At 42.1% G+C, this 16,765-nt stretch overlaps 1 protein-coding gene across 1 annotated transcript; it reads left to right on the forward strand.

Moving 5' to 3' along the window:
• Positions 1-553: 553 nt before the first annotated feature.
• RP2 (RP2 activator of ARL3 GTPase) lies at positions 554-16,285 on the forward strand. Its single transcript, XM_065741214.1, has 5 exons — positions 554-722; positions 8,845-9,510; positions 11,874-11,988; positions 13,069-13,154; positions 15,353-16,285. The coding sequence occupies exons 1-5, from the start codon at positions 600-602 to the stop codon at positions 15,434-15,436; spliced, it is 1,074 nt and encodes a 357-aa protein (XP_065597286.1). The 5' UTR covers positions 554-599; the 3' UTR covers positions 15,437-16,285.
• The last annotated feature ends 480 nt before the right edge of the window (positions 16,286-16,765 follow it).

Genomic DNA, 16,765 nt, shown 5'->3' on the forward strand with positions numbered 1-16,765 from the left:
ACTGCAGAGATTTAGGGTGCTGTCAGTATCAGTGGTGCGTGCAGGTGGCTGTAGCACCCAAAGCCCACTGAGCACAAGGTGTGCTAGGGCTACCAACGAAAGGGGCGTCTGCACTCCTGCCATCTCAGTAGCCGCTTCTTAAGGTTTCTCTCTGTCTTTGTCTCCTCAGCTTTCTCGTCTTCGTGGTATGGAGGTGCAGCTGGGGGTTAGGGAAAGGCTCTGCGCCACAGGGCGTTGTGCACGGCCCCGAGTGCCGGAGTTCAAGGAGCGTTTGGGCACTGGTTGGAACTTCGTGGGGACTCGAGAACGTTCTGTTCCGTTAAAACCGGGAGAAATCATCCCGGAACGCCGGTACACCCTCCTGCAGAGCGCGGCTTTTCCCGCACAAACCTCCTCGGCTAAGTGCCGCCGACTGTCGCGGTCGCTACGGGAGACGGGGGCGGAGGGGGAAGCCGGAAGCGGGGCGGGGCGCCGAGGCGCTGCGCTGGCGCTCGGACCCGCACGGCCTCTCCCCGCGGGCCGGGCCGGGCGGTGCCAGCGGGCGCGAGTCGGGGCGGCTGTAGCGCGGGGCGGCTCTCGGTCGCCGGGACGGCGGCACCATGGGCTGCTGCTTCTCCAAGCGCAGGAAGCCGGCACAGGGCGGGCAGCGGCAAGAAGCCTGCCAGGAGCCGGCGGCCGGCGAGGAGAAGGCGCCGCAGTATAGCTGGGACCAGCGAGCCAAGGTACGGGGAGGGAGAGAGGAGCGCGGTTTCCTGGCAGGCTGCATACTGGCAGCTTCGGCTCCGTCCTCGCCGCGAGGCAGCTCGACCCGTTAGCGGGGCAGCGTGAGGATACGCCCTCGGTCCGCTGTGTGCTTCGGTGGAGATGTGAGGCTCGCGCTGCGCTGCGCTGCGCTCGTCCGGATTTTGGGCGCGTTGTTTGTTCCGTTTGGGGTTTTTAGTTGGGGTTTGTCGCGAGTCCAAGAGGTGCGGACGAGGACGAGCCCTTCACGGAGCCGTTTCCTGGCATGGCAATCGAGAGGGGTCTCGGCGCTTAAGTGCGTTTAATTCGGGACTTCTCACCCTCGTCCCGGGTTTCATTTCCCTCGTGCGGTCACGGCGTTATGCTGCCCGTGCTCCGCTCCGCTGGGGCCTTTGGGTGGGGGAAGGAGAGAGCGGGGCGGACCGAGCGCCCCATGGATATAACAGACAGCGTCGGGAAGAAAATGCGTGAACTAAAAGCGAGCTTAGCATTTGTGTGCTTTTCTAAACTAGGTGAGGTGCTCTAGGGTAGCTCCTAAGCCTTCCAAGTGGATTAAGAAAAGCTGTGCTGGAGATGAACAAGGACCTGTGCGTGTGGCCCAGAGGGATCGGTTCCCTGAGGATAGAGAAGGCTGATCTGTGCTGGGCTTGTTGCTCTGACCTGCTGCAGGGTGCTTGCGGGGACTTCTTACAGTTAGAGAGTGCTGTGCTGAAAACTTGTCCTAGAAGTAAGTAGGGTGTGTGCTGAGGTACGTTACTAAGTGAGCATTCAAAATCATGTGACCTAATCATAGAGCAAATTCATCAGCTAAAGGTTAACTTGTATGAGGCTTTCTGTACCCTGTTTTACTCACATGGCACTAACTTCTAAAACTGGGACAGACACACTCAGCTGGGAAGACGATAAACCTTGTTGCCCAGGAGGTGACTGTTAGCATGCAGGAGTAGGCTCGAGCTAACAGATGAGGTTTTACAGTGAATAAGCTATCTCACTGTGTGGAAGCATGCAATGTATTACATATACAACTTCCTCTTTGTATGAAATACTCTGAAAAGCTGGAAGAATCAGCGAATTTGGGCTGTTCTGCTGAACTGCAGAAGCCACTGAATTAGCTGCTTAATTTGGTACAGTACAGCTGAAGAGCATTTATTTCATGCTCCAGCCCATTTCTCTTGCTCCCTGCAATCTCACATTTCATTGGTCTTTAAGTAAACACTTGGTACATTAGACCAGGAGAGCAGTGCTGAGATGCTTGCTTTTAGGCGAGGGAATGCTGAGCACTCTGTGCACTGGATTTGTTGATTGCAGTTTAAGTGTTACCATGTTAGTGTTCATGTGGTAGCTTTAGATATTCTCTCAGACACAGTATCCCATTCTCTATTGCTGCTTCATTTTTTTGTGCAGCACACATATGTATACTTATTCATTTCACAGTTTGTATCTGTATGCAAAGTTTGATTTGGAGGCAGTTGGAAGACTTGTGGCATAAGGACTCCTTGATCATCAAATGCATCAAATCTGTCTTCTGAACTCTGAAAACGTCGACTCAGTCAGAAGATTTGCTAATGGCTTGTAAAGTTCATTTCCTGTTACTTTTAATATGAATGTTTCAGGTGTGAAGTGTGTTCTAATTTCAGGCTATTACACGCAGTGATGTAGTTCTGGTTAGGTAGTGCAGTTCTGCAAGCGGAGTGGCAATTATCTACAGTTTGTGCAAGTTATCCTCTGTGTGTTCCTACAAATGGATAAATCTTGCTGGGCAGAGGCTCCAGTTGTCTTCCTGTAAATTCAAGCCATGCTGACATGCTAAGTGTAGGCAGCACAACCTAGGCACACTTGTGTGCATGTTTGTCTGCACTGGAGTATGAAACACGGTGACTGCTAGCTGACAGCTGTGCTGGCAGAAGCTCTGAATATGAGCTGTTCCTCTAGCAAAGTTGTTTCTTCCGCTTCTGAAGCACAGCATCATAAGTGTAGGCTGTCTTAATTGTGTTCTTGTGGCAAAAGATTACTGTTGGCATTGTGTAGAGCTGAAGAGTAGTATGACAAAGTCATTCTCACCATGTAATTCCAGTGTAATAGCCCTGAAAACAGATCATGTTGTAGAAAACTAAATATGAAATGCTATGAGATGCTGATAGATTACTTGAAAGTAAGGAAAGGCATGAATTTGAAGGACCTTTTCTGATTTGTACGTGCCCTTATTTAAAAGGAAACAGAAGTCTATGTATTAAAGTCTGTGTATTTTAGATGGTTAATCAAATTCAGATTGTGTCATAAGTCTGCTGGGCTCTCTGTAACGTTTGCTGACCTCAGGATTTGGAGAAATGTGTGAAGATTACTTATGGTGCACAAGAAGAATCAAAGGATGAGATTATCCTGAAAACAAAAATTGGTTTCTTGCCTCTGTGGGATTCTTAGTCCAGAAGAATAAGCAGAGCGCAGCTCATTACAGAGTGTTATCACTACGTGACATCCTGGAGACTTGTCATATCCCTTTCTGACCAAATGCAAAAGAAGAACTTGGTGGTGCCTGAAGCTTCTCAGCCTTCAGCAACGATTTCATCCAGAAAATAAGATTGCATTTTTGTTCTTGGTCTCCCTTATCCTTTCCTACTTTTCTATGTTCTGGGTGACTAAACAGTGTTGGCATTCAGGACCAGAATAATAACTACAACAATAACAAAGCATGGGTATGTATAGACAGGAACTGGGGTTCTGTGTTTTGAGATGGCTGATACAGCTATGTGCTGTGATCTCCTCTGCAAAGAGGAGAAGTGCAGGCAACTGAAGGTTTTTTGCTGTCATTTCTCATCCTCAAAGAAGTAAGATTAAATTAATTATGATTTCAGTGACATTCATAGCTTTTAGAGGGACTTCCCTACCCAGAAAACTATTTTGTGCCAATTGACTTGCAGATAAAGTGCTGTATTTGGTAGAAAACATGTAATAATAATTACTGTCAGGCTCTGATAACTGAATTCAAACAGTTTAAAACAAAATTGGACACAAAACAAGCAAACAAACAAACAACAACAACAAAAAAAAACAACAACCAAACAAAAGAAAACCAACCCACAACCTAAGAAGAAAACCTCACGAACACATCTGTAACTTGCTATGTGAATCATAGTTTTCCATTAGTTACTTCATATTTGGCAATTCTGCAGGAATGGTCTGAGCTGATTAGGTCTTCTTGCATTGTCTACATCTTTTTCAGGTAGTATATTTTATTTTGGAACAAATATAAAATCATGTTAACCTTTTTGATTCATCTGTAACTAGGCAGTGGGAGGTGGTGTCCTGAAATCTGATTGATCCCCATTTGTCTTTTCAGTGCACCAAAAATACTACTGCTGTATTTCTCAACATGTAATCAACCAATTGAGAAAGTCAACACGTTAATATTAAATATTACTTTCAGTTAAGGCTGATGAAAGTGTGTAGTGGTAGCTTTTTTTTCTTCTTTTTTTCTTCCTCTTCTGTCTACAGTCTGAACAACAAACTGTTGCCAGATACAAGTCTGCCAGTGTCTGTCCTATGTTCTGTTGGTCCTCTGAAAGAAGGGGAAGATTCTGAAGAATAGAATGAAATGTGTCTTTGGGCTGTTGTATTGGTTGCATTTAAAGTCATCGTGTACAGGAGATGCTCCATGGTGAATAACTGTGTGATAGTGGCTAGGATGTGCAGATATTGTCCCTCTTTCCACCTTTTGTTACTGCCTGGGAACCTAGAAGTCAGACAGAGGTGAGTAACTTCAACAAACACTTTCTCCAGAGGATGTTGCAATTCAGTGCTGAAGGGCACCAATCCCATTTAAATCTGAATGTGAGGTATTGCCTAGGCCTGGAATGCACTTCTTCTGCTTCCTTTCTGTTAATACCCCTATTGACAAAAATAGCACATAAATCCTCTTAAGTCTGCTGTGTGTCTGCCCTATAACTGCAGCTTTTAATGTCACTGTGTCAGCAGCCAATTCTTACGTACTCTCAATTGTATATGAAGTCGTAGCTGAACTATCATTTGTTATAATTTAGAAAATGAGTTTAGAATTTAGTAAGTGGTTTAGAAAGACTTCGAAGTCACTGCAGGCTAATACACAAGTAACTAAGGGAGAGCCACAATCCATTAAGAACTGCACTGCCTCCTCGTTTATAGTGGCCAGTCACTGCTGATGAAGACTCCTTTCCTGATCAGCCAGGCATAGAAGTCTTCTTAGAACATGAACTCACACCAGAAAGAAGTTATTGGGGACCTTGGTGATTCTAGCACAGCTGGCACTGAAAATCTTGAGGATCTGGTACTTCTCTGGAAGTCTTCCAAGTGGGAGCTGCCAGGTCATGGTGCCAGTAAGCTGAGTGTTGAGGGCTGAGAAGTACTTCACCTGCAGCCTTCCTGCCTGGCCTTTGGCCTTCTTGCAAGACAAGTGTTCACAGTAAGAAAAACTGCATATTACAGTGTTACTTGTTGCTGCAGAACTTGCTAGAGTTCAGAGCATCCATGACAAACTTTTGCTTGCTGTCACTTCTTTCTTTGTGCTTTAAAATCACTGCTTCATATGTTCTCCAGTCCTTTTGTAATGGAATTATTAGCAATGTTGTTTCCAATGACTACAGATGAGACTTCTGTTTTTCTGTTAAGGAGAAAGTCTATTGTGTAAGCAGGGACTTTTGGTTTTGTTTTTGTTTTTAGTCATAGTGTCTAGTTATTTTAGGTTACTTTACTGAACTATTCCTTAGCCTACACATAGCACTTTGATTAGAAGTTTTCAGCTCTTGAGCTGTGCTCGTTATCTATTAATGCAGAACTCTACCTTAAAACTCTCAGTTCAGCTGAAAGCATTAAAACTTAGACCTATAAGTACTGTAATTGATTGGAATTATACCAGTCTGGGGAAAAGGGCTCTCAAAGGCTATATACGAGGTTGCTCTGAAAGTCATGCCTCCATGGAAACTACAACAGGTACAAAGAGCACAGCAACCCTATTTGATAGAGCAAATTCTCTGCTACAAAATGTTAATTTTCAGTGTAGTGACCAGCATTAGCTATGTGTTTTTGCCAGTGATGAACATGGCTTGTCTTTCGCATCACTGTTGCCACTGCCGAAACTCTGTACCCACTGGCTCACTGTGCTCACATCCACTGTTTGGTCTCCACAGATTATCAGCAAGCATGTATAAATGTCAGGGGGTGCCTTTTTCCACATAGAGGAATTCACTTCCACCTTTGCTTCATACACTCTTCCATGTCAGGCACCTTTGTGTCAGCCTGCCCCTCTGCTGCCATCTGCCACACAGCAGCAAAGTGTAATGGAATATTGGTGGGAAGGTTCAACCTCTACTGCCGTGCTACTGGCATTTGCCTCTGATGTTGAGGGCCAGCATGATAAAATAGGAGGCATTACTTTCAAAGCAGCCCTGTATATTAAGAGATGGTGTGTAAGACATCTGTCTGGGGGAGAGGGGAGGTTCTGGACAGAATTATTTGAAGCTTTATTCAAATGTGAAGGATAAATAGGTGAATTATCAAACTGTTGGTTTTTCTATTGCTAGTTTGTCACATGCATAAGAATCTACAACAAAGTTGTACTAGATAAGCAGGGAGAGAATCTACGTATCTCTGGTTATCACTGCGTGTCTTCAAATGTTATTTTCTGTTGCTTTCGTTTTTCCAGACCTGCTTTTTAGCTACAGAGATAGAACTTAGGCAACAAATGCAGTCTGTCTCAGGGGAAGGAAGGTGGATTAGTGGAGTATGAACCTCATGGTGATACCTGTGGGCTTGAAGACTGTTAAGCATGAAGCTTGGTGATAAGCATATATAAAGAGATGTTGAATGCATACTTGAAGTTGTAATTCTGCCCTAATTTTCCTAAGGTGTTTCTTTTACCCAAGGGAATTGAAATACTCAGATGTGCAACAGCCTCTTGGGTTACTGACTGCTCTCAAGGGCAGTAACCCAGTGTGGCAGGGAGAGTGCTGAGGTCTGTTTCATTCAGTCCTTCCAGTTCCGATGGTAGTGTAAGTCAATAAATGCTCCTGGTCTTTGAAAAGAAAACTGCTAGGTGAAGTTAAAGGAAATTGGCAAACTCCCTAGAGTAGTGAACAAATGTAGCAGTAAGAATTGCATCAGCACACAACTCTCAATTCACATCAGGGAAATAAAATCAATCTCTCCTCTGGAAATCAGCTGATTATGTTGCTAGGTCTAAATTAATACAGAGTATCATTGAACTCAGTGCTGCTCTTTCTCAAGTGCTCTCGTCTAAGATTCTGTAATCTGTGGGTTAGCTGACAAACCAGTGTTGTTCATTTAGGCCTAATTAAAATAGTAAGGGAAAGGTGTTTCACACATCTTTGTGAGGACTTAATGTTGGACAAACCTCAGGCTTTTAGAAGGGGCTCATTTAGAAGAACACAAATAGGTGTGACATTTCTAAAAAAAAAGCTGCTAGTTCTGGAAACTTTGAACTTCTTCCTCAGGGAAGTACCTGTTCCTCTGTTTGGTTTTCATGGCACTACGTCTGTCTCCCAAGGTGTATGTTTGTACATATTATAGACATGCACATCTATCCATAAATGCTGTAGGAGATGCTGGGAAAGAATGAGTCCCAAAGCAGTTCTGATACTTACCTTGAGAATCCCTGGAGGATCAGGTAAGTAACATCACACAAGACTTGCCTAAGATGGAGTTTGAATCTTAGTCATGCAGTGTGCTTCAGTCTCCATGCTATGATGCCTTTCGTTTGAGCCTTCCAGTTTTGTTTGTAACTCTTCCACCTAACTGTCCCAGGTTTGTACTAGCAATGCTGAGTTTAGCTGACAGGGAGCTTACCAGGAGTTTACAGCCATGGAGAAGATTCATCAGTTGCAAACTTACTTTTGTGTCAGGAAGTCGGTTATGACGTATGCAAGAGTATACTTTGTAGACATGTATAGCTTCCAGGAGCTATTTCAGGAAAAGCCTATCTAGGCTGAGCTGCTTTAGTGCATCTTGCTTGTGGTTTTAGTAAACCAGAGCCCTATTTCTGGTCTCTAATCTTGTGTGACTGTTCAAAATACTGGGGAGGAGGAAAGGACCTGTCATAGTGTATTGTCACTGCCTGCAGTGCAGCATGCCTTAAGGCAGGTTTGTGAAGTGCTGGTGTTAGAGTAGTTGAGGTACTTGTATGCTTCCGAGTGCTATTTTAATAAGCTTTCACAAGAGGGCAGAGTAGAATTTGCTCTGGGAAGCACAGTTGCCTTGACTGTTGTAAATAGGGGGAACCCAGCTCAGATTGCTTCGGCGTTCTGACAGCAGCTGCTGTATTGTTCATGCTGCCCAGCTGCATCAGGTGCCATCCTCGGCACTGCGTGGCTCCTCGGTCACCGCTCTGAGCACGGAGTGCCAGGGAGGGTCACAGTTTCTCTCGCAGGCGGAAGAATGCTGGAGAGTGGAGGAGGAGAGGTCTGTAAACATGACCTGTGTGCCAGCACTGCCAGTCTTTGCTTGTTGCTTACAGCTAACACATAGCTGCTGTTGTTAGCACAAGCTGGAGTTGTTAGTGCAAGATAACAACTGTGGCGTGGATAAGCAAGCTCTTTGTTGTTTGCAAACATAATGATGGAGATACTGCTTGAAAGCAGCAATGTTTTCTTGCAATGTGTTGAGGCGTGGTAACATAAGACCAAGAAAGCTACTTGAAAAGGAAGTACTGTGTCTTCCCAGCTTTATGAATCGTTAATGCTGTTGGCCAATTCATTTATTACTGTTATTACCATAATACTCGGGGCCATCATTTCTGTAGGAACAGCTTAGAACCCCCTCCCAATTCCTTACTAAAGGACAAACTGTGTTGTGGTGGGGTTTGTTTGTTTGTTTTCCTGGAATATCCAGAAGTTTAGTTTCATCTCTTTGTTGTACCTCGATACCATGCATTCCAGTAGCCTAGCTAAAAAGGATCTTTCATCACTCTGATATCTGTTCTTTGAAGTTTTCTGGCTGGTTATCCTGTACAGTTCTGTAATATCTCTAAATCAATTAACATTTGGCATGATAATATATTCTGTATGTGAACTTTCATGTGTTGTTTTTGTGTTTGTTTTTTTTTCCTTTCTCCTTCAGGTTGATCCGAAAGATTACACTTTTTCTGGACTGAAAAATGAAACTGTGGGTCGACTCCCTGGAAAAGTAGCAGGACAACAATTTGTCATTCAGGACTGTGAGAACTGTAGTATCTACATATTTGACCATTCTGCTACAATCACTATCGATGACTGTGTGAACTGCCAAATCTTTTTAGGACCAATAAAAGGCAGTGTGTTTTTCCGTGATTGCAAAGATTGTAAATGCATAGTAGCCTGCCAACAGTTTCGCTCTCGGGACTGCAGAAAGCTGGAGGTATTCTTGTGCTGTGCCACCCAACCCATTATTGAGTCCTCCACAGGTATGAAATTCGGATGTTTCCAGTACTATTATCCCGAGCTTGCTTTACAGTTTAAAGATGCTGGACTGAGTATCTTCAATAACACATGGAGCAACATCCATGACTTTACTCCTGTGTCAGGAGAAAATAACTGGGGCCTTTTGCCTGAGAATGCTGTGGTTCAAGATTTTGTTCCTCTGCCCACTTCCGAAGAGCTGAAAGCTGTCAGAATTTCTACAGATGCTATGAAGAGCATAATACCAATAACTCGAGGGCAGAGACAGAAAAGCAGCGATGAGTCGTGTTTGGTTGTGTTTTTTGCTGGTGACTACACAACTGCAAATGCCAGAAAGCTAATTGATGAGGTAAGTGACCTTTTTCTCTGTTCAACTTTATGAATTTCTAATTGAACTTTCCTCTGGATAGCCTTGGTGCTTACTGAAGAGGGAATGAGGAGGTTCTGCCTGTCTGCTAACCATATTAATCAACTGCACTTTTAAAACCTTGAAGCAAGATAAGAGAATGGAGCTCATCCTGATCAAACAGTTATTTTACAACTGACATCCTGTGATTGGCACCTCTGTTCTTTAATAATTCCAATGTATTTTTCCAGTACAGCACACCAACCCTACACAAATGAAAATGTGCAGTTCATTAATGAAATTGGCCAAGTACAGAATAAATGGTTGTCAGTGCTTGTGAAAGGGAGATAACCAATGAACTTGTTAGCTTATTGTCCCAAAGTCTATCACGGCCATTTGCAGTGGAAGCTTTGCCAGCACTTACAGAGACTTTTAAAAATAACACGTTCAGGGTTCTCTCTCCCCTACCCTTGCCATCCAGTGTTGGGATTCTTTTCTGGAAAATACAGTGAGTGTTTGTCACAAGTGGTCAGCTGTCTTTGATTATTTAAATAGCTGATGCTGTCTTTTTTGTTTGTTGTTTTAATTATTCCTGTAAGGCCGGAGCTCCTAAGCTCAGCTGAGTTTAGGCTCCACTGGGCTAAAATCCGGGAGCGGCTGGCTGCTTTTAACACCCTGGAGTGCCAGGGATGACAGAGCAGAGCCAATAACTGAATTACAGCTTGCAGCTTGAGAGAGGTGTCTGCAAAAGTTACTGATCCTAGTGTTGTCTGAGCAACCAAACAACTGATGGAGCTCCTTTGACTTCTTAACTACAAGGGGGGCTGGAAAAAAAATGCTTAAGGGTTTTTCCTTGTTTCACCCCATCCCCATTGGATTTTGATGGAACTGAGTTACTAACAGCTACTTCAGTGAACACAGATAATTAAAGGGTATTTTTTGTGAAATGCTAGGGAAATCTTACTACTCTGTAGATTTAAATCATGTTTTGGAAGTATAAATATGGTTGTTTCTTTTGCGTGCATGTTGTGGTTTAACTCAGCAACTAGCTGAACACCACACAGTTGTTTGCTCCCCCTGCCAACCAAGTGGGATGGGAGAGAGAATCAGGGGGAAAACAAAGAAATAAACAACAAAGTAAAGCTCACTGGTTGAGATAAAAAATATTTACTGGGACAGAAAAGGAAGGGGGGCTGGGAGGGAGATAATAGTAATGATATATGTCCTGCAGTTATTACAAATCCTCAACGTTTTTTTTTACTCAATTCCCTGACAGTTTGATAACTGCTTGTTTTCTCTGCTCTGCAGTCATATGTTCACAAGTTTCTAAAATATTTCCTATAATTAAAGTCTGTTGAACTGTTTTTGCTTTTACCCATATTCTTCCATTCATTCCCAGCACCAGCTCAACTGGGTACAGTTGTGACAACTCCTGAATTATTTCACATTTGGGAGCCAAAAATAAGTAAATGCAAACATAAAACAAGTGATACACAAGCAATTCCTCACTGCCCACTCAGCAATGCCCAGGTAACCCCTGAGTAGTGACTACCCCCCAGCAACTCCCTTCAGTTTTATAGCTCTTTCACTTGCGTCATATGATATGGAATATCCCTTTGGCCAGTTTAGGTTAGTTGTTCTGGTTTTGCCCCCTCCCAGCTCCTTGGGCCCCCTCAGTCCCCCTCACTGGCCAGGGCAGTATAAACAGCTGAGAAACTGAAACATCCTTGGCTCTATGTGGCACTGCTCAGCAGCAACTATAAGCACCAATGTGTTATCAGGGTTGTTTTTCTCCTAAAGCCAGAACATTGTATCACATTAGACTTCTCCTATGGATGAGACAGCTCTGATTATTTTCTTTGGCTCAGACAAAACCAGGACAATGTACTTTCAGTATCTACTGGATTTGAAGTAAAGAGCTGTGTGTGTTTGAGAGTTTGTAACTTTTTTTTTTCCAAAATGGAAAACCTCAGCAGTGAATAGATAAGCATTTGAGCTAATGCTTGACTGAACTATTACAGTCTAATGAGAACATACTGCTTGACTCCAGATGCTGAATGCTTTTAACTCCTGTTAGTTTCAGCTTATGAGAGACTGTGGGAAAAACTACAACCCTAGGGCGTAACATGAAACAAAAACTCACACCTACCCGTGCACTAGGGCAGAGGATAAAATCTGGATGAGTGGAATGGAAATAAACAGAAATGTAGAAAAAGCAGATAGTCTTTTAAAAGAGCAAAAAGGGTCTTTTTACTCCATGGCTTAACGTGTGTGGGAAATGAGTATCCAGTCTACACTGGAATAGACTAAAATTGAGCTGTGTGCCTTAGGAACATTTTTAACTCGAATTCTCCATCTGTTAATAGATGAGTGGCAAAGGCTTTCAGCTGGTACAGACCAAAGAAGTCTCAATGAAAGCAGAGGATGCTCAGAGAGTTTTCCGACAGTGCGCATCAGAATTCATTCCACTGCTTGAAAGAGGTGAGATTATATATAGTTTTGTTCCTCTTAGTGCAGAAATCTAGCTGGCAGTGGGATGTTCCGGAGAAGGTGGAAGAATAAAGGAGAAAACCATAATGTAAAGCCAACTGAGGTGAAGTTTGGAATCTTCATTTAGGCACTGAACCAGTCAAAATCCAAAATGAACTAATTCACTTAGGAGCTGTGACATAAGCAGATCTGTCTGGGCTGGTCTACAGAGGCTCATGATTTTAGAAGAAAAATATATTAGCTTATCACAATTACAGGTAAAGCACCTAGATATTCAGTGTTTCTGTATGCATATTAAAGCAAATCAGTGTGGAAGTGTATAAAACAGGCAAGTGTCAAGTTCCTGTTTATAAATGGTGTTCTGTCAGAGTACTTGAAAAGCATTTTTGCTGATTTGACTGTAATTGGTTTTTTATCTGTTCCAATAGAAGTAATGTCATCATGCCATCTGTTGTATGCTGAAGCTCAAAACATGCTTCCAAACTTAGAAGCAACATGCAGTTTTTTCACATTAATGTTAGAGGTCTGTGATGTTCATTGCAGGAATAGGACAGAAGTTATACTTTAAAGATGAGAAAAGGCTGTTTTGCACCTATGTAGGAAGAAATAACGCGTTCAGAATGAAAGCAGAGAAAGGGGATCTGAAAATAGTGGGTGAGAACAAGTCTGAAAATCAGACTGTTTGCTATCTTGGTACTGAGGTAAAAATGCCTGAATGACTCAGTCATGCTGCAGATGTCTGTGAAATGGCTCACTATTTGAGCAGTAGAATCTGACTCACTTGCATGATGCCCTCCACTCTTCAGCATTTCTGTGCCATTCCTGCCTTTCAAGAAATAAAATGGGAAGCATGCTAGAGCTTCTGCAGAAATGAGCATGGTTTTGCAGATGTTTTCTTCTCAGATAACACCGTACTTTGAAGCTATGGTTAAGTGTTTCTGTTATGGCTACTCAAGCAAAAAGAATTGAAATGGTTCTTGTAAGCTTCACAATTCCCTAAGGGATGAGAACTCTAATGTTTTAATGCCAAACTTAGTAGTAGCACTGATTTCAGATGAAACGGTCTTCTAGGTCCAGTCGTTGCTTTGGAGTTCAATGGAGATGGTGCAGTGGAAGGATGTCGAAATACTGTAAATGATGTTTTTAATGGAACCAAGGTAAGCTGGTGTTTTGCTTTATTAGCAGAAAATATTTAAGAACATCTAAGATAATTCACAGTCAAGCTGCAGTTTTGATGTACTGAAATCTAAATATCGTAGTCATGCTTTTTTCTTCAAGCAGAGAACTCAGCTTTGCTTGCAGGAGGGAAGAAGAATTGCCCTGTTAAACGAAAGTACTAAATTCCCATGTCTATTAAAAAAAAAATAGGATTTTCACCTGAAACTTCTTCCATGTAGTGGTAAAAACAAATGTTATCAATTGAACAGGGTAAAGCTCTGTTCCAAGTCTTATAGAGCAGAACATCATAAAGCAGACTTCAGTGTCACGCCTTTGTCAGAGTTTAATAGTATTTCAACTTTTCTCAATATTTACTTTTGCTGTGAATGATACTGCAGTGTGCCTTCCTTCAAAGACATTTGCCTTTTTCTTCTGTCAACTTGTTTTACTGTAGCTTCTTTATACCGTATCTCCCTTTTGCTTTCTGTCTGCTTTTTTTTCCTTTTTTTTTTTTTTTTTTGAATGACAGTGGATTTGTGAAAGTGTCTGGAAACAATTGGAGCACTGCAAGGAAGCTGTGATACTGGTAATAGGAAAGAGGCAAACCCCTTGCTTTTAAACTGTTCAGAAAAAGACTAGAATGTCTTTGGGACTTAGTGTCCAAACAGCTCCTTAATGTATTTCAGTTCATCTCAAAAGGATTGCTTGGGAAATTAGACTGCCCAGATTCTGGAAAACAGCCTTGTAATCTGAAATGGAGCTAATGGTTGAGGGTTTTGTTGTTGCTCTTGCATGAGCAAAGCCTGATGTGTAGCTGTTTTAAATTTTGTTATTTGTTTTTTTTTTTGAGGCTGGAAGGTACTAGGACTACAGTCTAGACAAAGCTGTGATATTGCTGCTTCTTTCTCTGGACCCAAAGGTCATTTTACCCTAAAATCACTTCTTAAACTGGGAGCTTACTGCGCCTTTACTGATGTAGCTAGCTTTTTTTCCTTTTTTAAACTGAACAAAGCTGATACTGGGTAGATAATCAGCTCATTCTTCTAGATCTCAGTTTCTCTGTTCAAAGGCTAAAGTTATATTAATTATTAGAACAAATAAAAACTTATACTTTCCTCACTAAAATGGCTGGTGTCTGTTGTCATGACGCAGTGAATGCCCTGATCTGGGATGCATCCAGGAACCTCCAAAACTATTCACTTCACGCTTTGAAGTAATCTTTGTTCTTCAGACTTCCAAATGGGAAATTACTTCCTTGCCCCTGGATTTAAATCTTCTCTTGACAGACTGGCTCTGCAGTAAAACCTAGCTCAATTTCTAAGTAACTGTTGTGCTGAAGTGAGAAGCAAGACTTCAGGCTTCCTATCTATCTTCTATTTAGATACAATTTAACCCCAAAATATCAGGTAAATGCTACATTTGTGTATTGATCTCTAGCCACTTGAATATTGTGAGTACACATTTTAGGAAATGTATTTCTTTCTTAGATCATAATTTAGAAATAAAGTAGGAAGTAGCAGACTTTGGACTTATTACTACCAGCAGGTTCAGTAATGATTTCACATCACTGCTGACTGCCTTTATCTTTTGGACAGCTTGAGAGTTGTTACAGTGCTCAGAAAGAATTGTAGGTATTCTTGATCACAAAGCAATGGCAAAAGCTCTGTATGTTGCTCCCGCTCTTTGGAGGAGTAGAAAATAAAAGATAATAAGAATTCAAGTTTTTTTATTGAAGGCATCATTTATTTGTTGATACTGTTGAACATGGAGAAGCTGATCCAACTGCCACAACCCTTCTGTCTGTCACACTGAATTATTTGGACAGTGCCTGGGACATGTGTGGCTAATTTGGTGGAAGTTCTTGAAGAAAGTTCTCCCTAGACCTTGGAATTGCTTGTGTTGATCAATTTTGCAAGATGCAAATCTGATTAATTCTAAATGAATAAAACACCTAAAATTATCTGAAGCAGCTGCTAGGATTTTGGGAATATAGTGCGAGGGAGTTCAGTGCAGGTCACAATAATAAAGGGAAGGTCAGAGCTCACAGGATTCTGTTGTCAACCCATAGTGGGATCTGAGAGAGTTGTGCCTCTCATGAAATGTGAAAATAAAGAGTCATAATTAGCTCTGAACAAGCAGAAACTACTTGAACTTATTTATTAGTGATGCATAACTGTTTCTTTGCTTAATTAAATAGGTTTTTGTGTCGGAGAGCAAGACATCAGCATCTCAAGATGTAGACAATTTCTACAACTTTGCTGACATGCAGATGGGAATGTGAAGCCTAACGCGGAAGTGTTCACCTATGGTTTGTCTCAGCACTTGAATGTCACTTAGCTTGAATTCTGCAGCAGTATCAGAATTTTTGTCGTGCGGATTTACATTTCTCATATATCCCTTTTATAAAGCTCTTGATGGTTTTAATACCACATTACCTGAACTGGAGTAAACGGCATACCTCCTTGTGCGTACTTTGCTCAAAGCTTACACTTCAGCTCCAGAAACCACAGAGGTTTTGTACTAACTTGTTTTTACAGTGATTTCTAAACTTTTATTGACGCTTGAATGTTTCTTGTCAACATTTAATGGAAGATGTGAAAAGTGCAATGCTGATACACATTTGATACCTTAATGATTGTGAAGTTTAATTTAGACACTTTCTTAGCAAAGTATATTTCTGTGACACTCATTGTTCAGAACTCTCCTATATGCATATTTGTCTTCATTGCCGGTTAGGGAGGAAATTGTATTTGACAACTTCTTCTGAAAGCTTAGTCTGAAATGGATTTTTCTTGGAGCATTCTTTCAGAAGCAGAGCATGACTTAAGATGTGCATCTGCTTTGTTCTGCTTCAGCATCTTTTTTGAATAAATTTGTTTGCAGGAGCATTTATGCAGAGAGTTGTCATATGAGCAGTCTGGTGAGTGAGCACTTGCTAGGCTCTTTGCTCTGAGGTGAACTCTGATCATGGTGCTCAGCTGAAAATGCAGAGGTTTAAGGTCCGTTCAGGGACAGCTGCCTCTGGTATTCCCATGCCACATACGGGATATACCTGAGATTCCCTTGAGCTCTGGGAGTAATAACGTTGGCACTTTGTTGCTTGCTAAAAGGAACATGCACGATCCAGGGAAAGGGCTTCTGATGGCATTAGAAAGCCCTTCGTTGTTAAGACTCCGAGAGCAGGGGACTACTCTCAAAAGTAATACTGACAATTGGCTGTAGAATATTACACTTTTGCTGTAGGGCTTACAGATCGAAGAAGTGCTACTGTCATTCTGGATTTATGTGAGTAGCTATTAATAAGGATGCTTATTTCTATGTAGCACATATTAGGATGCATCTTTATTAATATTAAACACATGATTACCTAATTTCTTTTAGCATATTAGATCCTAGCTGATTTTTCCACAGGATCTTAAGGCTTATGTCTAGGTTTACAAGCCCTCTGTAATTCTTGAACAGGCTGTGCATGCAAGTGCACAAAACAGAGTTTATTAATAAAAATTGTGGTTTGCCAGGATATGCAGCCTTTACAACCAGTTGAACACTCTTTGGCTGTGTTGAGGTGCTGAAGCAATAACGTCCTCATTACCACCATCCCTCTGAAAGT

Source organism: Cyrtonyx montezumae, unplaced genomic scaffold (assembly GCF_038088225.1).
Source record: "Cyrtonyx montezumae isolate F1298 unplaced genomic scaffold, pur_monq_1.0 scaffold_3, whole genome shotgun sequence".
NCBI classification, from domain to species: domain Eukaryota; kingdom Metazoa; phylum Chordata; class Aves; order Galliformes; family Odontophoridae; genus Cyrtonyx; species Cyrtonyx montezumae.